We start from the raw sequence: 27965 nt of genomic DNA, 5'->3' as shown, positions 1-27965 counted from the left end.
CATGAATCTGAGCCTCTTGCATGAGCATGAGTACAGATTCTACATGTCTCTGAGGAGAAACAAAACGCAAACTGGGTCACAGTGTCAACAAGACTGAAGATACAGGAGAGCAGTTAAATGATTTCAGTCTTTCTCAAGTCTTGCAGCTGAAATAAGAAGGTGTGTGGCATGGTAAACAAAAATAAACAGCAGACAAAGCTACAATCCAAAACATAAGGCGAGCCACAGAAGATATAAAACTTAAATGTATCTGATACAGTAAATGAAAAGCTGCACTGAGTTGTACCTACCCTCTGTTGATCATTTCTCAAAGCCATTAGATAATAAAGATAGAAAAAAAATAGAAAAAAACCCACTGTGAGATGCCACAGACTGTGTATTATATATATATACTATACAGTTTATGGGAGATGCCAACTGTTGGCACATCTCCTCTAAATGATTGGACTTGAAGGGACTTCTTTTGGCCCTGCTTTGGTTCAGTGCAAAAACAGGCTGCTGGAAGCACATTAACCAGACAACAGCCAAAAAATCATGATCATTTTACCCTCTGGGGTCTGCTCCATTTATTTTCTAGGACTTAATATATGAAATGTGTACAAATTCAGGTGAAAGTCACAAAAAGGTCATTGATCTTGTATTTTCAGCATAACATGAGCTATTTGAATGATGTACACTACCAGTCAAAAGTTTTTATGGCCACTCAGACACTCTTATTCATGTGCTAACATAACTGCACTAGGGTTTTCTAATCATCAATGAGCCTTTCAACACCATTAGCTAACACAATGTAGCATTAGAACACAGGAGTGATGGTTGCTGGAAATGTTCCTCTGTACCTCTATGGAAATATTCCATTAAAAATCAGCCGTTTCCAGCTAGAATAGTCATTTACCACATTAACAATGTCTACACTGGATTTATCATTCATTTAATGTGATCTTCACTGAAAAATGTTCTTTCTTCATGGATTTTACATGTTGTCCCTGTGCATGTGTTGGTTTTCTCCGGTTGCTCCGGCATCCTCCCACAGTCCAAAAACACACTGAGGTTTACTGATAACTATAAATTGTCCGTGTTTGTCTCTATATGTAGCCCTGTGACAGACTGATGACCTGTCCAGGTGTCCCCTGCCTTCACCCTAAGTCAGCCGTGACCCTAATGAGGATTAGGCGGTGTATAGATAATGGATGAGTGGAAAGACCTACATATCAAATACAATAGTTTTATGTGACAGAGATTTTTAAAGAATGTTATTTTACATTTTGAATTTTTTTGTTTTATGAACTGATGCTGATAAATTAATACTCTTCTGTTCAAGATCAAATTGACTTGCTGACTTAAAATCAACATGAGTGGGTCATGAGAATTTGTACTGAAAGTACACTTTATTCAAGCACTAATTTGGAACCTGAAATGTGTGCAAATATGTGAAATTAATCGTTTTCGTTTTATATGTTGATTATGCTTATTAAGCCAAGCAGATGAAGTTTGAAACTGAAAAAAATACTTCAAGCATTTTTTTAGATTGTTTTTACACTTTAAAATGGGGCAACTCAACCGCAAAATAATAGAAAAGTTAATCTAAATTGTTTTTTAAAAATAGCATCCATAAAAACTGTAAAATAGGCTGCAATTGTTAAGTTCTAATGGACATTTTCCTTGTGAATGGTGGCAATGTATAACCACTGTCGAATGTTTGATATCTACAGTTTTATTTATGACCACATTTCAATTTTAATTTTTTTTATATAGCCCCAATTATAATTCAAATTGTCTCAAAAATGCTTTACAGAACCCATATATATGCATGTAGTGGTTCTACACATATTCTGTTTTAAGTGTCTGAACCAAAAAAAACAATATTACCCTTTTCTCCTTATTTTGAGTTATGTAGGTGCACCCAGCACCTTCCTCATGGTGCTGCTTACAACAGCTCATAATAATGATAAAGACACTGGGGACCTTTCATTAACGGCCAGCAAGATCAGCAAGTAGTACAAACTATCATTATGTGAATAAACATGAAATATATCATCAGTTTTTCTGCCCATGAGCCAGTCCAGCCAGCCGAGATTAGCTTCGATTTTAATGATCAGCAAGAGGGAGGTAAATGTGATACAAACAGCACTGTAGTAAACACAGAGAAATACATACAATTAGGTGGAAATAGTAGACACTCGCACATCCGCAATTCAGATGCAGGTAATTGATTAAATTCTGGATGCAGCTTGTAGTTTTTCTTCTCATCGCCTTTGTCTTTCCCTTCTTTCATCTCCTCGTGCTTCTTCCGACCCAATTTTCGTGTTTCCATCAGATTCGTAAAACCGTTCTCCCTTACATCTCTCCATTGATCTGGTTGTATACACATCCTCCCACGTGTTGTCTAAATTGGCTGCATGTATTTACATTCCATTGAACATTTCTGAATGTTGTCTTCTCCCATTTCTGTTTGTTTCTCTCCCCTCCTTCATCCTTTGGCAGAATTTTGGGCATTTTCCCAACTTAATTCTGCTTCATTCTTTTTTTTTTTCAAGAATCTGTTCATTTGAATGACAAATAGTATGTCCAGTGTAGTCAGTGGTACTGCCTGACTCATACAAAAAAACTGATTGTCATTTTCACAATTTGTATTGGTACTGACTTGTTTTTCTTTCTGTCCTGAGACAAGGGCAGTGTCTTTACAGCATAAATGAAGCTCAAAAATGTGTTTACATGGCAGACAGACAAACTCTTAACATTGAGAAAAAGAAGATGTGTGTAAATTGTGCCAGGAGGTGTTTGGTTTAATGGAATATATTGTGTTATTTTTCAGAAACAGCACCATTTCCTCCAGGGTCAGTCATCTCCACCTTGATCTCGTTTATTATTTTAATTATATACCCAGATACCACATTTAATTTGACAATGATTTATATATGTTGCAAATGCTACAAACTACTTCTTCGTATCATCCTCTTCTTATCTTTGCCCTTTTTTTAACCTCTGTTTACACTGTCATTATTCAGTGAAAAGTAGCTGAATGAGGAAACATCGTCTATGTTATCTCTCCTGATACGAGCCTTTTTGTCCTTCCACAGGCGCTTCCTTTGTTTCTCCTCTTCATCCTCCATGTATACCTCCCTCTATCCATCCCTTCATCTATCCATATAAACTTCTACAGGAGTTATTATGGTTAATAGGAAGGCCAATGTGTTCTGCTTCCCAGGGAAATGGGACTCATTACTTTTCATTAAGTACTTCTTGACAAAACTACTCCCTCATCTTCTACGTTTCCTTCCCATTCTTTCCTTTTCCCCCTCTTCTTCCCAAACCATTCGTCTCTTTGCTCCCTTGCTCTACCTACTTCTCTTTGTGTTTCATGACCTGATTTGCAAATGCTAACAGCCAACCAAAGATGTTGTGGAAATTTCCAATACTCTGAGCTTTATTTCCACGAATCAGCTGCACATGGCACAAGCAGCGACTGTGTCAGGAGGCCCGTGGCGGGACTATAACTCAGTTGGAAATGGTCTTGATCCTCGCCTCCAACCGGACCGTTCAAATCACATTTTTCCTCCTCTGTAAGATGGTGCTGTCTGTTGCGGGACTCACTGACTGTTTGCTCCAAAGCAGTTCCACAACAAAAGCTTCTTCTGGGGGAAAAGTGATGTCGCTAGTTTACTAAAAATGGAAAACTCTATTCCACTCAGATGGAAGAGTCTGTTCTGTTTGATAAACCAGTTCATGATTTAGATAGAAGAGATGTACAGTACAGCTCCTGTTGGTATCTATTGAACACATGGTATGATATCAATGTTTCCAGCTAGAATGGAAACAGAGTGTGTGTCTGTGTGAGGTTTGACATCCACAACCCTCAGTAGTGAGAATAGCACAAAACACAAGCACACCTTGTAGTGGTTGACCTGTTTGTGGTTCACCAAATGACTAAAGTAGCAGAGCATCAGGGCAGAGAAATGGATAGAAAGAAAAGGAGATCGACTGTTTCACCAGATAATCTCTCTACAGCAGTTAACAGTGAGTTTATGCCTGCTTTCAATAATAATATGGGTCTTTGCATTTACACCTGGCAATGAAAAATGCTCTCATAATCTTGGTAGCACCCACAATTGTTTCATTATGTCTGTTAGTTTATGTCGCTCGCTGAGTTGGCAACAAATGTGGTTACTTTGGTTTTCATTTCCATCACTGAGCTAATTTAATGTCTAGTTCACAGTTTCTGCTCTAAAGGGGTTCAGAGGTGAACACATGTAGCACTTCGGCCACATTGCTGCTCATACTGAATGCAGAAGAAAACAAGAAGCTCCTGTAGATGTTTCTGAATGGCTTTGGCTTTCCAATTTTGAAAGGACATAGCAGCTGGTTGTAGATAGAGCTTTAGCTTAGTAACAGTGGGATTATTCCTTAGGAGGACCGACCATAGTGGGTGGACATAGCACAGGGTATCTGGAGAAGTTAGGGCTTCTTGCTGTATTTAGGCAGCAGCATTAAATGTCATGTACAAATCAAACCTTCTTCAAAGTCCACCAGCGAGTACTTTAATTACAATTTTTAATTATGAATTTTAAAGGGCGGCATGGCTCAGCAGGTAGAGTGGCCGTCTTGTAACTGGAAGGTTGCCGGTTCGATCCTCAGCCCCTCGTGCTCATGTCGAGGTGTCCCTGAGCAAGACATCTAACCCCTAATTGCTCCTGATGGGTCGTGGTTAGTGCCGTGCATGGCAGTTTCTGCCATCAGTGTGTGAATGGGTGAATGTGACGTATCATGTAAAGCACTTTGGATAAAAGCGCTATATAAATACTACCATTTAAAGGTGTGAATGATGGAGAATCCCCTAGCACAGTCAGTCCTGAAAACAAGCATTTCTTTTAACAGCACATGTACACTAAATACTGACAGAAATGCAGTTCAAATTTGATCCCCTCCAAATGTGTCCCGGCTCATCTGATGGCATATATTTCCATTTCCATTAACATGTCTTTTCCCATATTAAAATCACGTATTAATACTTGGTGTACAAAGGGTGTCTTAATTCAGTCCAATTTCAGCTGTACTGCAGGATAAAACTCAAAAGCACCACATTTGAAAAAGATCATATCAAATGTCACATGAAAATGAAACGAGGGGTTCATGAATTCACTGACAGACTGCACGTTTGCATCGTCTCTGCAATCAGTTTGGTTCATAAAACCTGATTGCGACAATGACTGAAACGTACTAAAACTGCATCTAATCATTTAGAATATGGCACTCTTTACTCCAGAACTACACATAACCATTTGAGGTTTATGTCATTTATACAATAAAGAACACATCGAAACTGCTCAGTCATGATTATTTCTGATAAACGCACAGAAGTCACAATGTCAGTCAGACTGAATAAATCAACTAAAATGGTTGTTCATATGCTGACAATTTAGAGCTTTTTCAAGTTGATAATCATTGTTTTTAATGCTCTGTCACAAATATATGTTCCCATTTGGACATCTAAATCCATTCTAGTTTGTAATCCAAATCTCATACAGTGCTGGTACACAGTGGCAGTAATACTGAAAGACCCAACAGCACTAGTTCATTTTGTTACATCTGTTTTTTGTCTCCATTTGTCTCTGACTCCCAGCACAGGCACAGGATTGTCTTCAAACCATCATAAAGTTAAAATAAAATACGTTCTCTCTGGTAGAGGTTCCTCTCCTTGCAGTTTTTTTTGTTTGTTTTACAGTTGTTTCAACATTCTTTCTGAAGTTTTTGCTTAATATTTGTAGAGTTTTGTGTTTTCAAGAAAATGAGCCAATGGAAACCCTGCTTCAAAACTGTTTTGTCTTATTCTGTTGTGCATCATCATGTATCGTGTACACTACCATTCAAAAGTTTGGGGTCACTCAGGCAAGTTAGTTTGTTAGTTACTTAGTTCGACAAATGAAAAAAAAACACTTCAGTACAATACAAAAAGAAAGATTTCCAAACTTTTCATCTTCTAATTTCATGTTTTCCATGAAAACTCACACTCTTATCCATGTGCTAACATAACTGCACAAGGGTTTTATAATCATCAGTTAGCCTTTCAACATTATTAGCAAACACAATGTAGCATTAGAACACAGGAGTGATGGTTGCTGGAAATGTTCCTCTGTACCCCATGTAGATAGTCAATTAAAAATCTGTCATTTCCTGCTAGAATAGTTATCTGTTTTTATTTCTGTGTACAGCACTTTACGGAAAGCGCTCTATAAATAAAGTTATTATTATTTACCACATTAACAATGTCTAGACTGTATTTTGGATTAATTTACTGTCATCTTCATTGAAAAAACTGCTTTTCTTTCAAAAATAAGGAGATTTCTAAGTGATCCCAAACTTTTGAATAGTAGTTTACATGACAATAAATCTTTGTACCAAACACAGTGATGTGCTCAATAAGAAAATAAATACTATGAATGTCTCATCAGAAGGTTTATACCTTTTGCATTTTCAGTGTTACACTAAAGATTGTCATAAAAGATCGATATAGTAAAATTTGTCTGCTACATAAACACGCAAGTGTATTTTTCCCCCAAAAATAAAGTATTTGGGAACTGATACAAACCTGGAAAAAATAAGATAAAGGGTTTCAGCATTGCATTAAGCATATAGTAGCAGGAGAGGCTGCACAGTGGTTCAATGGTTAGTTCTGTTGTCTTGCAGCTAGAAGATCCCGGGTTTGGGGTCCACGGTTCTTTCTACATGGAGTTTGTAAGTTCTCCCTGTGCATATGTGGGTTTTCTCCAGGTATTTCAGCTTCCTCCCACAGTCCAAAAACATGCTCAGGTTATCTGATAATTCTAAATTGTCCATTGATATGAATGTGAGTGTGTTGTTTGTCTTTACATGTAGCCCTGTGATAGACTGGTGACCTGTCCAGGGTGTCCCCTGCCTTCACCCTGAGTCAGCTGGGATAGACTCCAGCCCCTATATAACAGTTCAAGTTGGGCTGAACTCTCTGTCCGATCTCCCTCATACTCAGTCCTTTGTTGAGCACATGATCAGCCACTGCGGCCCTGATGTCACCTGAGACAACAGTCTTTCCTCATGCTTTACCTCCTCCTGCTCTTCCTCTTTAACTTCCAGCTTCACCATTAACCTCCATTTTCCTCCGATACCCAAAGCTCCTCTGTGGTCGTTTCATCTTCCAAAAAGCTCTGATTTCTAAGTCAACAACCAAGCAACTCATGTTTACACCTGTGAGGAGCGAGTGTTGCCAGTTGGTAAATAAAGCTTGGCAATGGGATCGGCGCTGCTTTCCAAAGGAACACAGGAGATTTTCATTGTGAATGTTGTGGCTAATGTGGAGAACTGTGAGTAGTGTTTAGCAAAAAGTGTGATTTGGAAATGAAAGTGTAAAGCAGACTTGGTTTAGAGATTTGGTAGATGAGTTTCAGGTTTCAGTGGTTGGGTTTGAAGTTCCAATTTTACTGTCTAAACAACTGTGGCAAACACTAGTTTGTTTTGTGGACTGGTGAAATGATAAACAGAGCCCGGACGCTTCTGGATCTTATAATTATTACAATAGCTTCAGTTGAAAAATGTAATGATTGCAGTGGTACATTATTTATGAATGTGTGTACACAGTTTGTGTGTTTAGTACTGTTTGGGAAATGGGGACCCATGTAGCTGCACTGCTCAGTTTACCTGCCTTTTGTAGCAGAACAATTGATCCACTTTTCAATGAATTTAGATATACTGAATATCTTTCGGCTAGGCACATGCAACAAGACCAGCTACTCCTGTGAGTAAAGATGATTTTGCAGAATCAACATCACAACGTATGCATTTTTGTGGCCACTTGCTGGCACAGATTTGTGATTTCACAATGGATCCGCAGAAGGAGAACTATGTCCAAGTCTTTTAGGGTCTCTGTCAACAGACTTGGGATGCACCGACCTTCATGTTGAAGATCAAGTGTTGCATCTATGATATGTCTATCTATGATTCAAGACCAAACAGCAGTTTTCTGTAGAAGAAGCTGCTGAAGACTGATGAAGTGGTGTAAAATTAGCACCAAGAGTGTGCTCTCTCTCTCTTATCATATGTGTCTACAAGGGTTTCCCAGCATTGTACAGCATTGATGGATGTACAACTACATAGTGTCACAATGAATAACTGAAACAGGAATCCAACACAGGGCACACCCCCTACAATGGTGCAAACACCTATTTGGAGATGTGTTCAACTTGTAGGTTATCTACTCCCCAATTTTAAACCAGACCAACATCGTGGTTTGTTTGGAAAATTTTGCATATTTTATATAAAACAATCAACAAAATGTATTTCAGAAAGCATTTAAGACAAGAAATAATCCATGAAGATGCTTTAGTTAGTTAGTAATTAGTTTAAAGATTTGTTTTTTTAACTTTCCAGAAGTGTTGAGTGGCAGTCAGATGCCCTTGACTTCCATAAACTAGCCGAGAACTCAACTTTTAGCAAACAAAGAGAGAGCAACCTTCTGTTGAAATGCATGACAACACAACCAGAATGCACTGTAGAGCTGCTTACAAAAACAAAACAAGAAAAGCACTCAGACAGTGCAGTACTCCACCAAGGAGTCAGAAATGCAGCATATTTTTGTTGAAATGTAGCATTTGTTTATTAGTTATTGATGGTCAGAAATTACACCAACATAGAATGTGCCCATTCAAAATAGATGTACCCACTAACAGAATGACATTGTGCTGAGCACAGGCATGTGTTATGTATGTGTACATTATGTAGAGATACCGAATCACGCAACCTAAATATGTAGCAGGTGGTGGGAATTGATGGGACTCAGAAACACTCCCACAATTTAATCAGTTGTTCCTTGTATCACTTCCGATGGATAAGTCCTGATAAGTCCACAGCAGTGGGTTTATAGTAGGATCACAATCATGTGATTATCAGCAGGCAGGTGATGTAGTGTTCACTTGTTGTCATAGTTACAGTGACGCCATGCTGTTATCTTGCAATGATACAGAAATCTTTAACAAATCCATGGATCCAGACTATAAGTCGCATCACTGCCAAAATCTAAGTTGGTCTTTGTGTCATTTCTGACCTTAGTGAAAATTTCATCTGAAATCCTTTGGTCTGTTTTTGAGTGATGTTGTACACAGACAGACAGACAGACAGACAGACCTACACTCACCGATGGTCACATAACTCCACCGCATTCCTTGGCGGAGTAATGAATGGGAAAAATAAAAGTGATAGATTCTATTACCACGGATCAGACCATCAACACAGAGTTCTACTGTAATGTTTTGAGGGAGAGCTTTCGGTTGCACCATCATGACAGCACACATGCTCATCGTGCACTGAAATTGTATAAGCTTTTTAGTCGTACAAACAGAATCATCACTCCTGGTCCATCCTAGTCATCAGAATCAGTTTCCTACAACTTCTTCGTCTTTTGTACTCGTCATGGATGGTGCTTATACATCCAGAATAGGACTTTCAGGTAGAGCTACAAGTGTGGCATTAGCACTGGGAGCAGTTCACTGATGCACAAGGTGACTACCTTATAGAGGAAGGTAGACAAACTTTAACTCAGGCACAGTTTAGCTTCATATAGCTGAAAAATTTGTACTTTTTGATTGCACCCCATACTATATTGGACTCTATGATGAATAGAGGTTATAGCTCCCGTCTCCTTCACCTCCCGGTATTTATGTACATATTTTATTAATTTAATATTATTCTTCCAGTCACCTCAGGGTCTTACTGTGTGCAAAACACTGTGTTATTATATGTTGTCATTGTTCAACAAAGCCCACCGTCCACTCACGCTCTCAATCATCAGCACAATACACAGGTCAAGCCAAACAGTGTTTTTGCTGCTGCAGTTTTGGTTTAATATATGTCACATGTTTCTCTCTTTTGTTCAACAATATTGTTTGAAAGAATAGTTGGAATGTGTGTGTGTGTGTCCGTGTGTGCGTTTCCTCATATGAGAGTGAATATATTTCAGTCTGTTTGGTAGCATTAGACAGAGGGCAGATTGTGGTCAACTCCATTTATTCAGGCCTGATGCAAGTGTGTGTGTGTGTGTGTGTGTGTGTGTGTGTGTGTGTGTGTGTGTGTGTGTGTGTGTGTGTGTGTGTGTGTGTGTGTGTGTGTGCGCGCGCGCGCTGTGGTGCTACAAGCCTTGTGTGTTGATAAATGCTGTTGTAACGCCATAGAAATGAATGAAGGCCATAACCCACACATGTATTACCATATTCATACAGCTCATAAAATAGATTGCTTTGGTGTGTGCGCGTGTATGTGGGTGGATATTACTCATGTTGTGGGGACCTAAATCTGTTTATGCAGTCACGTTATGGGGACGTGTCTTCCTTATGGGGACAAAAAGCAAATCCCTGTGACATAAATCATTAAATTTCTTTTAAGGATAGAGTGCGATTAAGGTTAGGCAAATTGTAATTGTGGTTAAGATGAGAATAAATCTCCAGATCTCCACCAAATGGATGCATGTCAACGTAAGGTACTCTAAAGTCATAGAAACATGACTCTGTATGTGTGTGTGTAGATTTCTAGTTTCTGCGGGAGTGCACCTTATTTTGAGGAGTCATTTTGCAAATGGCAAACACTCTTTCTCATGCTTCTCCTCACTCCCCTTCACACACACACGCGCGCACACACACACACACACACACACACACACACACACACGGATACAGTTTGTCCTCGAGGCATATATATAAAGCTCTATCTCGGCTAAAGCCTAGTCACATAAATGTGTTGGGAGAAAAAGAGTAACCATCAAGTTGGTCGTGTGCTGAAATTGAACATCAGCACAAACCACTGGCCCAAATGACTGTCACTCTCTCCTTCTCATCTGTTCCCTCACTTTCTTTCTCTGTTTTTTTGTTGTTGTTTCTCCTCTTCTTTCCCTCTATTCTTTTCCCTCTCACCAAGGGTGTAAATTGCCCTGCAGTGGTGATAGACTTGCGTGTGTGTGTGTGTGTGTGTGTGTGTGTGTGTGTGTGTGTGTGTGTGTGTGTGTGTGTGTGTGTGTGTGTGTGTGTGTGTGTGTCATTCTGTGTTTTTTCTTTTTGGTGCGTGTCTGTTTTCTTTTTTTCTTTCTTTCTGCATGTGTGTGTGTGTTTGTACTGCTTTGTGAATGTCAGGATCATTACCTGTGCTTGTGTGTGACTATGTGTGTGTATTTGTGTGTGTGTGTGGGGGGGGTCAGGTCAAGCTATTATTATGGCAGCAGCTGTAGTGGTATTGCAGGGGATTGTGGGAGGTGTGCAGACAGGCTGGAGGCTCTGAAGGGCTTTATGTTTGAGTGACATGCCTGAACTAAAAAAAAAAAATGCTGCATCTTGCACAAACTGCATAAGTCACACTCCTCCAGCTATTAAATAGAATAGAATATATGCACTTACTATTGTCACTATCACTCCTAAGCTACATTCATGTAATCTAATGGGGAGTCTGTTTGGAAAACTCCAATTTATGCAGTATATAAAAACACTTCTCAAACAAAATAATGATTCAACCTTTGGGCAATTTATGGCAGCATTTATCCATTTATTTTTTCTTTCTTTCTTTCTTTCAAGTTTCTTTCTTTAAAGTTTATTGGAAAAAGGACAGCGTGCAGTTACATTAAAAAGATGGCTGCACCAGATTTAGCATCATGCTTATAATTTCCTGGTGTCTATTTAGGTGATTTTTTTTCCCTGAAAACAAAAGTCAGTGTGAATGAAGTTCCACACTTCTTCTACTGCAACACATTCACATGTTTGATTCTGTGCTGGTTATTTCATTTTGTGGTTATTTACTTTTACTTCCTGGGTTTTTGTAATCACACTTGGCTGATTAGACGGAGCATGAAATAAATTGAACTTTTGTGGGAAAAAAATCTAAGCAAAAATTGATCCGCAAGCAGCATATTAACAGAGACAGTTCGACAAAATAAAAAGATGTGGCAACAAGCCAAGTTAAGAAGAAAATAGGATGTTTGGTTTAGCTGCTTTTAAATAATTCCAACATGTTAACCCAAAAGCAGAAAGAACAAATATTGTGTTATTACTGCAGAAAACATGCAGCCAGACAGATTTAATATACAGTCAATGAAAAAATATTTTTAGGGATTAAATGTAATGTTTAATCATATCCTCCACTTATTCTAAAAACCATTTAGTCCACTTCAGGGGAATGTAAGATTCCTCCCTGTTTTCAGCAGCTTCCTCCAGCTCTTCCTGAGGCATCCTGAGCTGCTCTCAGATCAGCTGAGAGATATAATCCCTGCAGCAAGTTCTGGGTCGGCCCTGAAGCCTCCATCCTGCTTCCCATACCTGGTAGACCAGAGCAGACACTGAGGCACCCGGGGGGCATCTTTATCACATTCTGAAAAAAACAGTTCCTCAAAGGTTTCCAAACTTCTCAAGCAATTTCAGAGAGTTAACCTACTAATGCTGTGGAGATCAGCTGCTTGTATTTGCCGATGTTGTTGTTTCTGTCTGTTTATCCAAAGTTCAGGACTGCAGATCAGGGTAGACTTACTGATAAATTGGGAACTTTACCTTTCGGCTCCCTCCTTACCTCTAAGGTACAACACAGCATTGCAACAGAAGCTGCACCAAATCTACAGTCATTGTTACTTTTCCTGTCCGTCACAAAAAAAAAAACAGCGAGATTGTATTACTGTATATCATCAAAACATAAAAATGAAAAAAAAATCACATCCTCTGATCTCATTTGAAACTGACTTAAAATAAATAATGAATAAATCTTTCATCAATCACAATATGTAAAAGTTTCATATCATGCCCCATTTGAAGTATTATGTTCAGCACCATGGACAGCGACACCATCAGAAGAGTTGGTCAGAACTGAGAGCTTCTCTTTAAATAGTAAGATAGTGTAGATTCACTACATCTATTCATGGTAAATATAGACTAATCATTATTTCCCCTCCAAATGTGCAGCCCTTTCCCGCTTGTTCACTAATTTAAAAACTTTTTCAGTTTACAGGAGTGACATTAGACATATGAGAATGCACACAGATGGCACAGTGTAAAGTTCCCATCCATCACCTAAAGACCTAGTATCAGTTCAACATGTTCAACAAATGTTAAAAAGGAGAAGAAATAAATGACAGTAACCTTGATAAAATTCCCAGTGCTTTGCTTTGCTATTACACCCATCCATTGCCGTCCCACACATCCCTATACAGTGCTATTAAAGCTCCTTGGCAAATAAACAGAATGTTTGAGGTATTCTATCCAAATAATTCTCCATTTTTTCCTCCTGGAAACAACATCTACTACAAAAAATACTCACTGTTTTTCAGTTCCTGTGTTTCCAGTCAAAACAAATCAGAAAAGCTGCGTTTTCTGCAAAAAAAAAAAACCTAACTTTTTAAAGCAATTTTGCAGCATCAGAAACACAATAATTGCTCTGATATGACAAATTAATCTGCTGTCATTGAAATCATATCCAAATACAGTTTTCTGCATTCACATATTTGTTCTTGAACAAAATCATATCATGCACAGGGGGAAAAAAATGACAACCCACTATTTGGGCCTGTGACTCTGTGTTTTTTTTTTATTTATTTTTGTGGCTGTGTGTCTAAATGTGTTTGTGTTTTGCCTAAAACTCTCTGCTCTTTTCCAAACTCTGAAACTTTGCCATTTATCCAGGGTTATTTTCATTCTGCTGTTTGGGAGCATCCGTATGCAGATAGAGCTGACGGGAATGATATATCTGCCCATGCTAACACCTCGCCCACACATTTAATATGTCTACAGATGCAGGCAGCTGCACTCCACTGTACACACTTACACTCTGAGCTTATATACACACACCCACACTCACAGATTAACACACATGCACAAGCACGTGTAGAGGCGAAGATGAATGAATTATCAGGAGTTTGCTTTGGTTATGGCTCGCAGCTACATATGGCCCCATTGTTCTAATGTGTTAGAGTGTGTATATGTGTGTGTCTGACCTGTGTTTAACATGGTCGGAAACAAAAGGCATTAGTCCACTAGACCAAGCTAATGTGATTTTCTATTAATGTGACGCCCTGGGTGCATCCTGTGTTGAATGGACTGCACTCACACCTTCACTTTGTGTCAGCTCATTAATTTACAACCACAAAGTCAACACTGAGCTATTTATTACTCACTTTTTTCTTCTTTTTTTTTTAAGCGCATGTTTTCGTTACCATTCAGATTTGTTATTTCGCTTCTTGCACACATGCTCAACTCATAAACCCACACACATTGTGCTAAAACACACACACTCAGCAAGCTTTTATGACTGTAGTCTGAGTATCTGTCAGCCTTGTCAGTGATTAAATGTCTGCTGTTAAATATGGTGTTTGTGTGTGCGTGTGCATGCATGTGTGTGTGTGTGTGTGTGTGTGTGTACTGTGGATAAGTACTAATTTGTGAAGGAGTGATCGTGTGTGTCGTAAATCTACTTGTGCTAGGTGTGTGTGAGTATCTACACAGTGATGCTAAATCTCTCCTGTCACTGTATGACTTAATGCATATTACTAAATCTATAAATGTAACCAATTAAGTGTGCAGCTGTAAATTTGAACCGCAAGCAGATGAAGTCTTTAAATCTTCAGTGGTGACTTACCTCAACTCAAACTGCACCTGACACGTTTTACAGAGCGCTAAAGCATGTTTACATTGACTTACAATGGTAGCCATAGTAACCGTCTGCATCTTGAGTCAAAAATCTAAAAGGCACAAGTGAAGCAAATTTAGTCGGCAATGGCTCAGTTCTATTAAAATCATCTGGACAGCACAATGCAAGGATGCAGAGACAAGTTTTCCTAATTGGAATGCTGTTATTTTTAATGTTAGCGGTTTCATCTGAGTTTGTCTTGTCAACATGTCAAATATTTGCGGCGAAAATGTCTGCTCTTGTCTTTTTATTCTTTTTATTTTGGAAGCAAGTTATGCTTTTAATGCAAATTTCATCGTAAAGATAACATTGGTTTCTCCTGTTTCATTCGCTATGTTATATTGCTCCTCACCCTGTTAGTAGAAATATATAAAATATACACAGTCTTCTACGTGTTTGTTAACAGTAAAGTGAAGCTAATATTTTTCAGATTTATATTGTAAATATATTTAATTTTATACAGATGCATACAGAAAACAACTATAGATATCCAAAAGCATGCTAAGCATTTATCTGAGTCAAATTTTAAAACTAATTCCGCTAAGTTTTTTTTCTGTTTTATTTGTTTCTGTTGTATCTATTAATATTTGCAAATCATATTTTTTAAAGTAATTTTTGGAGGTTTCTAGCCTTTATTACAGTTGAAAGTAGAGAGGAAGAGGGAGAGGGAGGACCATGGGGAGAAGAGTGAGGGAAGGACATGAGGCAAATGGTCATGGGTTGGACTCAAACCCATGACATTTTGCATTTTTGCATTGATTATTGGCCGCTAAGTTATTATTATAATTACGCACAGTGACAAGTTAAATGTTCTGTTTGCTCTACTGACTTTTCGAGGGCACTGCACACATAAGCTGGCAGCAAAATAGATTAAATGACAGTATTTTAACTTAATTGATAAAACATTGCATAGAAAATGAGTTTGGACGCAATCTATAGTTTTTATTCATCAGGAAAAGTCTAAATGGAATCTTGTTAGATTTTTCTGAAGCATAATATAGCAATAATCTAAAAAGAAATACTTTTCTAGCTTTTCTGGCTGACCTGTTCCACATCTGACTACACCCCAAAACAATGTTTGAATGGAAATTGGGTCTGAAGTTATATTGTTTCTTTTTAGAGATATTTTCAGATATTAATGCTTTTATTTTGACAGGGAAAAAAGAGATAAGGGGAGAAGGCCCATAAAGAAAAAGACATGACATGTGGGAGAGTGAAGAGGAAAAAATATCCAGAATGAAAATAACGAGAAAGTAAATCTTATTCACTACTAATTAATGTTAATAGTCAGGTTAAATGTGGCATCTGTGAAACATCAGTGAAGTTTTTGCATCAACAGCCTGACAAGAACTCTGCCAAATGTCTCAGGATGAAAATCTATCTGCACTTTGGAGTTTTCAGCCTATTTGTTTACATTTTCTCAAGTCTGTAATACAAGAACTCCTGCTGCTGCTTCGACCCTGAACAGCTCCTGTTCACACAATCACCTGGATTACTGCATAGAAAGTCAGTGGAGTGCTCTTTTCTGTGATTTCTTTGGCTTTATTCTCAGAGGCATCCAAGATCTTAACATCGCTGTGGGTTAGTGGTTTGAAGCTCAAACGGAATAACTGATGCGCGATCTAAAAAGATGACATCTGGAATGCATGCTAATAGTAAACTGTTTAATGTACAGTGCATTGTTCCACATGCTGCTTCTTTAGATCAAAACATGGCATGACATTTGTGATAAACCGTTTCAATCGAGTGCAAAAAAAAACAGACAATATTACAGCTGAAAAAAACCTGAAAGCTCTTTAATTTGGTTCCGAGCCTATTATCTGTTCATATTGAGATGACATACACACTAGTTCCTGCCAATATTGCATAATAAACAAGAGGAGACAATGAGGATGTGAGGCTGAGGAGGACTTCTGAGGCGGATCCAGAGGCTTCATAGCTGCAGGGGAGAGGATGTAATTCAGAGGGAAGGCCTCATGGCGAGAGCCTGGAGGGTGACAGTTAAAAGAGAGAACATCTATCTGAGCCTCAGACCATGAGGAGAACAAAGAAGCCAGAGGAAAAAGAAGAAGAAGTCAGAGAGGAAAGAAAAAAGAGAAGGAGCCAGGAGGGAGAGGAAGTCCATTTGGGACAGCTCCTTGTCATTTTCCATACTGACCTCTACGTCACACCAGCTCTGACTTGTCTTCCATCTACAACTTGTTTTCTGTTCCTTCCAGCTGACCTGGTCTCACCTCGACATCCCCGCAGCACATTTCCTCTCACTTCTTTTCCCTTTTCATGTGGTCTCGACCTCCTCCTCTTTCTTTATTACTCTGAATGTCTATTGTCACTTCTCTCTGTTATTATTACTCTTTTTATCTTTCAAGAAATATACCGCATTGAGAAAAGCAATGTGGGAAAAACAAAGTGGGCAAACATTTGGTTGTAAGAATAAAATCAAAACAAGGAAAATGAATTAAGTTTGTCTGTATTTCACCAGAAGTTCAATTCCAACTCCTACTTTTATATTTGTTAGAGGCACAAACAGTGGTAGTGACAGAAATATAAAAGAACATGTAGAACATTTTCTCTGTATAACTCTTTTAATCTTCTCTTCTATTGCCACTTCTGCCCCAAAACAAAAGAAAACTCACGAACACCTTTAAAATATAGATTCAGGCTTATATTGCCTTGAAGGTAAAGGAACATATTGCCAAATAAAACAAGATAAAATAATCTTCCTGTCACTCACATTTTCCCTCTTGCATTCTCTTTCCATCTTTCTCCCTGTCAGGCATTTCTCTATACCTTACAAAGCCAGTGTTATATCTTATATAAAGTCTTTTATAGTCGTTTTCATGAGTGATCATGTTTTGTTTTAAAAGCTATTTGGGTTTCTAATCTTCTTCTCTGTTTCTGTCAATGTTTCTTCCTCTTGGAGTTCAGAGCAGAGTGGTATTTGTACTGTGTTGGATATACGATATAGCCAGCGTCACATTCTTAATTTGTTTTTCTCTTTCATTCCTCTTCACAGTGGACGGCTGCATAGACTGGTCGGTGGATCTGAAGGAGTACCACGTTCTGGCCGGTGAGCCTGTCCGGGTCAAATGTGCCTTGTTCTACAGCTACATAAGAACCAACTACACCATGGCCACCAACGCCAAGCTGCGCCTCATCTGGTACAAGAACAAAGGAGATGCAGAGGTGAGCTCACTTGACATAGCTGCACACAGTCAGATTTGTTTGCTTGCGTGTTTGTATTTCTTTCAACAAATCACAGTCATTGTGGGTGGTGCTGAGCCCAGGATGTATGTTGGTTCCCCAACAAAATAGCACAGGAAGTCGAGCTCTGAAAAACAGCTGTGTCTCAGGAAAAAAAAAAAACAAGCACTGATGTTATTGCACGGTCTGAATCTTTGGCAGAATTTGGAAATTTCAGCTTGCATTAATTTTATTTAATTCAAGCAGCTTCATTTATCCCCTATGGCCCAGTTTCACTTTGGCTTCCATTTGAAGCAGCTTGTTGTAGTTTAAACAACACACAACAAAGTCTACACACCCCCACATATGCATATACACATACTCATCATGATAGAAAATTATATAAAATTCAGTGTTGCATTGCTGTCTATGAAGTATTTCAAAGACAAATGTCAGAAGGAATGAATTATTTGGATGTCGGTTAGTTTCAAACGCAGGTAAAGCAAAACAGCGCCTCAATGGCAGCAGAGAGCAACGACGTGACAAAGAGAGACTAAAATACTTATTGTTTTCTCAAGGATTTGTTGGTTCGAGAAAAAAAAATCACTACTCTTTGCTTTACTTCATTGATCTTATAACAGATTTACTGTTCAGACGCTGAAGGTTTTGTAGGTTGTTGCTCAGAGATTGTTGTTTTTGTTGTGGTTTTTTTTTCATAGTGAAGGGAATTTTTAAAATGGTAGCATGCAGATAGCAGAAGGAGAAGACAAAGCTGCATTAAATGTGCAACAGAAAGTCAGAGTTATACATGAAATCTACATCTGTTGAGTAAGATTACAGTTGATGAGAGTTTTAGGATCAGAGAGTTAAAGGAGGGAAGGTAGTCATAAAAACAAGAAGGTTGGTGGATAAAGAGGTTCAAGACTGTCACAAGAATATGTCTTATGTGGGGCAGATCAAATGACAGTTTCAATAAAAATATCACAATTGTGTTATTACTACTAAAATTAAGGGAAACATCCCAGCAGAATTATACTTTCTGCATCTGTGAAGGTCCATGTGACATGAATCTGAATAAATTCACAATACTTTGCGCCAACCTCTCCATGGATGTTCATGTGCAGTCCAAAGTTTCTGCATGCAGTGCCTCCACTACAGGGGCAATCATACACATAGACAGCAAATATGTACACTACTGTTCAAAGGGTTGGGGTCACCCAGAGAATTTCATGTTTTCCATGAAAACTCACACTTTTATTCATGTGCTAACATAACTGCACAAGAATTTTCTAATCATCAGTGAGCCTTTCAACAGCATTAGCTAACACAATGTAGCATTAGAACACAGGAGTGATGGTTGATGGAAATGTTCCTCTGTACCCCTATGGAGATATTCCATTAAAAATCAGCCGTTTCCAGCTAGAATAGTCATTTACCACATCAACAATGTCTACACTGTAATCCTGATTCATTTACTGTTATCTTCATTGAAAAAAATCATTTTCTTTCCAAAAATGGACATTTCTTAGTGACCCCAAACATTTGAACAGTAGTGTACATGCCAAACTATTGCACATGGATGGACTCCAAAACTACAAATTAGAAAAGCTGTCAAGTAACAACCGCTACAGTGCCTTGTGAAAGTATTCGCCCCCCTTGAACTTTTCAACCTTTCGCCACATTTCAGGCTTCAAGCATAAAGATATAAAATTTTATTTTTTGTCAAGAATCAACAACAATTGGGACACAATCGTGAAGTGGAATGAAATTTATTGGATATTTTAAACTTTTTTAACAAATAAAAAACTGAAAAGTGGGGTGTGCAATATTATTCGGCCCCTTTACTTTCAGTGCGGCAAACTCACTCCAGAAGTTCAGTGAGGATCTCTGAATGATCCAATGTTGTCCTAAATGACTGATGATGATAAATAGAATCCACCTGTGTGTAATCAAGTCTCCGTATAAATGCACCTGCTCTGTGATAGTCTCAGGGTTCTGTTTAAAGTGCAGAGAGCATCATGAAGACCAAGGAACACACCAGGCAGGTCCCAGATACTGTTGTGGAGAAGTTTAAAGCCGGATTTGGATACAAAAAGATTTCCCAAGCTTTAAACATCTCAAGGAGCACTGTGCAAGCAATCATATTGAAATGGAAGGAGTATCAGACCACTGCAGATCTACCAAGACCCGGCCGTCCCTCTAAACTTTCACCTGGAACAAGGAGAAGACTGATCAGAGATGCAGCCAAGAGGCCCATGATCACTCTGGATGAACTGCAGAGATCTACAGCTGAGGTGGGAGAGTCTGTCCATAGGACAACAATCAGTCGTACACTGCACAAATCTGGCCTTTATGGAAGAGTGGCAAGAAGAAAGCCATTTCTCAAAGATATCCATAAAAAGTCTCGTTTGAAGTTTGCCACAAGCCACCTGGGAGACACACCAAACATGTGGAAGAAGGTGCTCTGGTCACATGAAACCAAAATCGAACTTTTTGGCCACAATGCAAAACGATATGTTTGCCATAAAAGCAGCACAGCTCATCACCCTTAACACACCATCCCCACTGTCAAACATGGTGGTGGCAGCCTCATGGTTTGGGCCTGCTTTTCTTCAGCAGGGACAGGGAAGATGGTTAAAATTGATGGGAAGAGGAATGGAGCCAAATACAGGACCATTCTGGAAGAAAACCTGTTGGAGTCTGCAAAAGACCTGAGACTGGGATGGAGATTTATCTTCCAACAGGACAATGATCCAAAACATAAAGCCAAATCTGCAATGGAATGGTTCACAAATAAACGTATCCAGGTGTTAGAATGGCCAAGTCAAAGTCCAGACCTGAATCCAATCGAGAATCTGTGGGCAGAGCTGAAGACTGCTGTTCACAAACGCTCTCCATCCAACCTCACTGAGCTCGAGCTGTTTTGCAAGGAAGAATGGGCAAGAATTTCAGTCTCTCAATGTGCAAAACTGATAGAGACATACCCCAAGCGACTTGCAGCTGTAATTGCAGCAAAAGGTGGCGCTACAAAGTATTAATGCAAGGGGGCCGAATAATATTGCACACCCCACTTTTCAGGTTTTTATTTGTTAAAAAAGTTTAAAATATCCAATAAATTTTGTTCCACTTCACGATTGTGTCCCACTTGTTGATTCTTGACAAAAAATTAAAATTTTATACCTTTATGTTTGAAGCCTGAAATGTGGCGAAAGGTTGAAAAGTTCAAGGGGGCCGAATACTTTCACAAGGCACTGTACATGTCTATGATGTCTGCAGCTGCCTGTGTGTGCATCCACAAGGAAGTATATTTAAATCATAAACCATAACCTAACTATGTTTAATGAAGCTGAAGAGTGCTCATCCAGGATGTGTAGTTTGACTGACAGTTACATTTACAGTTGATCTTCATATCCATAACTCTGTTTTGGGAGAAATGTTAAAACTACAGTCTCAGTAAGTTACCTTGCAAACTGTGATGCAGGAAAAAATCTGACTAAAATGACCCTGTGTGTAAAAATGAAAGGACAGTACAACATTTCTCCTACACTCAGCAGCTAGAGTGATGCTCGTTCACCACATGACCGGTGCTGCCCCTGGTGGCAATTTCCGTTCTATTTACTGTCGTGTTTTCTTTTCCCTTGTCTCCCATTTGCTCCTGTTGGTGTCTGTCTTTGCTTGTCTGCGCACATTAATTTGAATATATTTCGTCGGCATTTACCTTGTGTTTCATGCCTTTGGGTGTTTTTGATTTGCTGTCTCCACCTTGATCAGTTTGAACCATGTCTCATTACCCAGTCAGCCCCTGTATGTTTGTATATAGCCCAGTCCTTTCCTGTGTCAGATTGTCTATTTATCTATTCACCTGCCTTTCTATCTAAGCATCCCATTGTCTCTGCATTGCTCCCTTGATTTCTCTTTTTGTTTAAATTTTGCTTCTGGACATCATTTGGACTCTATTATTGCAACCACAACTTCTTTTAAATTCCATAGATTTATTCATCCTGTATGTGTCCTAGTTCCTGCTTTTTGGTCACTTTTATTTGAACTCCTCAGGGCCATTTCTCCACAATACATTTCACAAATTAAACAGTCTAAATGGTCCTCTGCCTCGCTGTTAAAACATCAAATCAATTGTCATTGCTGGTGAAAGAGCTCAAGGGACATCTCAAGATAAAAACTTACATTATTTGTGAAGAGAGAAGACCTGACATTCAGTATTATTGTACTATTGTGTGTCTCATGTGGAGAATTCTGCAGATTTTACTGTGCAGATTCTCAGTCATCCAGGTCATGGTAATCCAAAGTGCTTCAATAGACGACAACTGGACTTCTTTGTGATGAGTGCTGATTTTTCACCTCTCATCCAAGAGGTTCACTGAACTCTGTATGACTTATGGGGACCTCTAGGTATTTATTCTCACCCCTAAATCACATGCCTCATGGCTCGTGGCCTGTTGACAACCCCAGACCTGTTAATGACTCAAATGTCATTCACACCTCAGAGCACGTGAGACATGAGCAACAACATGAGCCATGTGATTTAGGGCTGAGAATAAACACCTGAGACTAAATCAGTCAGGAAGCCTCATGGATGAGAGGTAAAACATCTTCAAGAACCAAAAACAAAAAAAGTCCAGTTATCAACAGATTCATCCATTTTCACTGCAAAAAAAGAGAGAGAGAATTCATTCTAGCGTGTTCACTTTTGTCATTTGCTAACTGGAAATCACTCCAGGTCTTTGATCAATATTGCCAGATAAAATGCACTTTGTTGTTCTAGAAAGTCACTTAAAAGTAAAGCTAGCAGCCTGGTTGCAGGACGACTTACAGCCGTCTTTACTTTCTTTGCACTTGTTTGTGTCTGGCTGAGTAATTGCCAACACATACAAAAGCAGAAGGACTGATAAATCATACTGTGCTCCCACATGCTCTAATAAAATAAAACCCCAAAACATCCACCTTTCTCAGCAGAGGGGATGATGTCTGAACAGTAAGGCAGCATTTAGGTAGATTAAAAATAGACTTTATGATCCATGTTATATATACCTCTGTAGCATTTACAGTGAAATACGGCACTTTTATTGAACCTTGGGTCCATTTAAATTAAGCAATTTGCTGTTTTTCTAAATATAATCATTCTCATTTTATTACCTTTGTCAATTCCAGATACAGAAAAACGTTTTATTCGAAATGAATGGTTCAATGTTTGTCATTTCCATAGCAGATTTGCAATAAATACACTTTTTATTTCTTTTATTAATGGAATCTATCATGCTGTATTCTTTGTATTGTCTCCTTTAGGAGCCCATCATCTTCTCAGGTCACAGGCTGAGTAAAGAAGACGACTCCATCTGGTTCAGATCTGCTGAATTAGAAGACAATGGATTCTATACATGCGTTCTAAGGTAACCCGAGTCCTCAATAACACATAAACTGAGTTCATTCTGACCAGTAACTTTGCAGAGCCATGCATCAACGCCCAAGTAAAATAGCTGCAACCTAGATTCTCCCAAGGAAGTCTGATTATTTCTGGTTCAGTTAGGTGCATTGTTGATAACGCTTTTTGAATATCACATAAATACAGCTCCTCTCCCCAAATGGGAGTTGGGTCAGAGTACACGGAACAAAACACAGACTTTATTTGGAAGTTTCACTCCCCGCCCCAAAGCATTTTCTTCCTAAACACTAAATAAACACTGAGAGGGTTTTACCAGCGCACGAACAAAACACTTTTGGCCCGACTCTGACCCGCAGTATGCAGTGCTCATGGAGTTGCCTCCGTATTGTTGATTTCATCACATGGGAACAACCCTGGAATAGATTTCTGGCTCTGAGTGTGTCTCTGCACAGGTGGTCCATTTACATTGCATGGCCAAGAGGCAGCTCTGTTGAATAAAAAGAATGTGGAGTTTTATTCAAAAGTTCTCAATATGCATTTATGGAAAATCTGCCCTCTGCCCTCAATAATCAATACTGCAAAACACAGATGAGTGAGATTTCCAACAAAAATGTACTCGCCATCAAAAATATGAGTTGCTATGTGTTTGGGCTACTAGTCAAAGTAAACTCGGAGCTTTTGTTCTCTTCTTTAACATTACTTCATTACGTTTGTTGAGGTCTGGTCAGAATAGCAAAAACATTTTTCTCAGGTGTGTTTGTGAGGACATGTGTGTTGTCGCTCTGCCAGTTCTGTGGGACGCTGCCAGTTTAGTAAATTGAATATTTACAATATGGCTGTTGGCACCACATCACAAACTGGCCTGAGTCCTGTGTGAGCCCTTTAGGGATGTGTGTGTTTGTGTATGGAAGCGTTTGATACTACAGTGGTCTGTGTGTGGGAGAGGAATAAAAAAACTTATGTGTACCGGTTGGCTTTGTAGCCTGGAACAAGGTATACAGTCTTGTTTACCTGCAGGTGGAAGCTGTGTGTGTTTCTGCATAATGAACTGAATTAAAATATGCTCTCCTGTAATGGTAGAAAACATAAATATTTTGTCAGCCAATAGCCACGGGCCTCATCTCAGTTCTTGCTTTTGAATAAGCATGCATCATGATTGATCTCTATGGCCAAGGTTATTTTAATAAATCACACTTACAAATTGCAGTCATTTTAAACCAGGGTGATTTATGTGATTATTTTGGTCAAACACAAGCATTTGAAAGTGCTGACTTGCACAAAAAGTTTTGGTTTTATTATTGTTGAACTTATACTGCCATTAAAAAGTTTGGAGTCACTTAGAAATGTCCTTATGTCTGAAAGAAAAGGTTTTTTTTTTAAATGAAGATAACATTAAATGAATCACAAGTGCAGTCTAGACATTGTTAATGTGGTAAATGACTATTCTAGCTGAAAACGGCAGATTTTTAATGGAATATCTCCATAGAGGTACAGAGGAACATTTCCAGCAACCATCACTCCTGTGTTCTAATGCTACATTGTGTTAGCTAATGCTGTTGAAAGGCTAACTGATGATTAGAAATCCCTTGTGCAGTTATGTTAGCATGTGAATAAAAGTGTGAGTTTTCACACTTTTGTCTGGGTGACCCCAAACTTTGAACGGTAGTGTATATCAGGAAAACCTGATATAAAGTAACTTTCCTGCTGTATGTGGTCATGATCTCTACAGCCAAGATTGTTTTAGTTAGTGATAGCATGAATAATCAAATGGAGCACAATTATGGAATAATGATTCCAAATCTCGCTTCTGTGACTGTCCTGTCCATGTATTAGACTGAACTAAAAGCACAATGGAAATGTACACTTACTGTACATTACTAATATTTCTCAAAATAAAGACATCCTTTATCGGTTGACAATATATTTTTCATGGAAATAGCTCTGTTGTGCTCAGTGGAATAGTGGTTAGCACTTTCGCCTTGCAGCAAGAAGATCCCGGTTTGAATCCCGGGGTGGGCCTGGGATCTTTCTGCATGGAGTTTGCATCTTCTCCCTGAGCATGCGTGGGTTTCCTCCGGGTACTCCGGCTTCCTCCCACAGTCCAAAAATATGCTGAGGTTAATTGGTTACTCTAAATTGCTCGTAGGTGTGATTGTGTGTCTGTATATGTAGCCCTGCGACAGACTGGCGACCTGTCCTGGGCAAGGGTGTCAGTTTGTTTTTAAAAGTGGGGGGGATGGAGACCACAGCACTTTGAGAAAATGTCGAAGAACAGTGGCAAAATGCCACAAACTGGCCTCGAACTCACAACCACCACACCAAAGGCAGAGGCTCAATCTGTTGAGCGACCAGCACATGCAGGTAGAGGGGTCTGTGGGCCGCTATAACACTAATTCTCCCGGGCCGAAATTTTGCCCCTGCACGCCTCTGGTCGGAGCTTCCACTTGGCACAGGTGCAAATTTAGCGTCTGCACGTTTTTTTTTAACCTCACGAAGGTGTGCTGCATGTCTGTGCAACTCTCGGCCGAGTGCGGATGGTGCGTTCAGGAGCGTCGGAATTTTCTATACTACTGAAAATAACTGGGTTTACAACGGCTTACATGTGAAGAATTTGAATGTGTTGGAGACAAAATGACCCCTGACAAAAAGTGGGGGGGACACATCCCCACCGTCCCCCCCTAAACTGACACCTATGGTCCTGGGTGTCCCCTGCCTTTACCCAAGTCAGCTGGGATAGACTCCAGTGACCCGAGTGAGGATAAAGCGGTGTATAGAGGATGGATGGATGGATAGCTCTGTTGTCATCATATCTAAATATGGAGCGATGTGATGTTATCATATGGTCATATATGATACACTACACACAACATTATTTTACGTGTATCACCATAATTATGGCAGTTTGATTTCCTAAAAATTGCACTCCTATAAAACTTAACTGTACTTTCAGTTAGGTTTTGACAGAACAGTATGCTGTAATAGGAAATATTTTCAGACATTTTCACTTTCAAAATGCGACAAAGTTCAGTTTTAGAAGGTGGTGTCTTTAGTAATTTTCATTTTTATTCACTGTTTGATTAAGCTTAGGAACCAAAACTACTTAGATTAAGGAAAATGTCACATCTTGGTTAATATAAAACCTTTGAAAAGATTTTCTGTTACCATCGAGATGAGTCCTGCTCCATCTAATATATGAGGAGTTGACTTGAACACTTGGAATGCAACACAGTAAATTGTAGTAGTAGTAAGATGGCAGAGTACATGTTTCCCTCAAAACAAAATTGCAGATATTTAGTTGTACATGAATGCATTGTTGAGAAACACAACTCTATCATGAGGTTTGTAACAATTAAGCATTTTTTCAGTTAAACTCGATCTTTGTGGAGCATCTTCATTAGTGGTAGAGCCTCAAATATCCATCAGAGATCAGACCCTGTGTCACACAAAGACTGAGGGTCATCTGATGATGGAAAGATGGCAAAATTGCAGAAGCGCAGTTTTGTTTTGTTTTTAAGAATTATATCCTTTCTGGATTGAGTTGAAGACAGGAATTGCAAGTTGCCAAAACTTTGAAAATATCTAAAATTCATCATGATACTCAGGGTGTTTCAATCTGTGTGGGGATGCCGTGAGATGTGGTTGAAAATCCCCTTTTTCCTGTGGTTTTCTGTTCTTAAAACATGCTCCAAGTCAAAAGCAAACCTGTACCTATAGTTTGGGCTTATTTTTGGTGTTTTGGCTTTCTGTAACAGCATAAATAGCACAGTGGGACTGCTGTGCTATTTATGTAGAAATACTGCTACAGTCAAAAGAAGCAGAAGACAATTTATAGAACATAAAGATTTGCCAAATATACAATGCCTGTCCAAAAAAACAGTCACCACCTGGATTTAACTAAGCAAATAGTAGTGGTTAGCACTTTCGCCTTGCAGCAAGAAGATCCCTGGTTCAAATCTCGGGGTGGGCCTGGGATCTTTCTGCATGGAGTTTGCATGTTCTCCCTGTGCATGCGTGGGTTTTCTCTGGGCGCTCCGGCTTCCTCCCACAGTCCAAAAATATGCTGAGGTTAATTGGTTACTCTAATTTGCCTGTAGGTGTGAATGTGAGTGTGATTGTTTGTCTGTATATGTAGCCCTGTGACAGACTGGCGACCTGTCCAGGGTGTCCCCTGCCTTCACCCGAGTCAGCTGGGATAGGCACCCTAGTGAGGATAAAGCGGTGTATAGAGAATGGATGGATGGATGATGCAGTGAGGAGCTTCTCATGTGATGCACTCAGCATGCCTAGTGTCTACCCACCTGTGGGGGTTGTGGTTATGATCTGGAGTTGGTCAGGTTCAGCAACATTATGTTCCCAAAGAATGAGTTCCATTGAGAATCTTTGGGATGTGCAGGAGAAAACACTGCACAATGATCCAACTATCCCATCATCAATATGATATATATGAAAAATTAATGCATCTCTGGACAGAAATAAATGCTGTGACATTGCAGAAGTTCATCGAAACTATGCCACAGCAAATGAGTACCAATGAGTACCATATTCAAAGCTAAAGGCAGTCCAACAAAATATTAGAGTGCAACTTTTTTTTTGGCAGGGCAGTGTATTTAGAAGAGAAAACAAAGGTAAAAAAGTAAAATTGTGACCAAAATTTAAAAAATAAATAAAAAAATACGTGACCAAATCTGCTGCCCTGTGTTGGCTTTAACAGCCC

General features: G+C 39.1%; 1 protein-coding gene across 1 annotated transcript in view; it reads left to right on the top strand.

The window, feature by feature from the left end:
- The window catches only part of il1rapl2 (interleukin 1 receptor accessory protein-like 2), a 592872-nt gene that overhangs the window by 320449 nt on the left and 244458 nt on the right, over window positions 1–27965 (top strand). Inside the window, 2 exon segments of the mRNA XM_051954972.1 lie at window positions 17687–17856; window positions 23155–23258. Coding sequence (XP_051810932.1) covers window positions 17687–17856; window positions 23155–23258 — 274 coding nt within the window.

The sequence above is a fragment of the Acanthochromis polyacanthus genome, chromosome 10 (assembly GCF_021347895.1).
Source record: "Acanthochromis polyacanthus isolate Apoly-LR-REF ecotype Palm Island chromosome 10, KAUST_Apoly_ChrSc, whole genome shotgun sequence".
Classification (NCBI taxonomy): Eukaryota; Metazoa; Chordata; class Actinopteri; family Pomacentridae; genus Acanthochromis; species Acanthochromis polyacanthus.
Note: the sequence above shows the minus strand (reverse complement) of the source record. Positions and strands in the feature narration are given on the sequence as shown.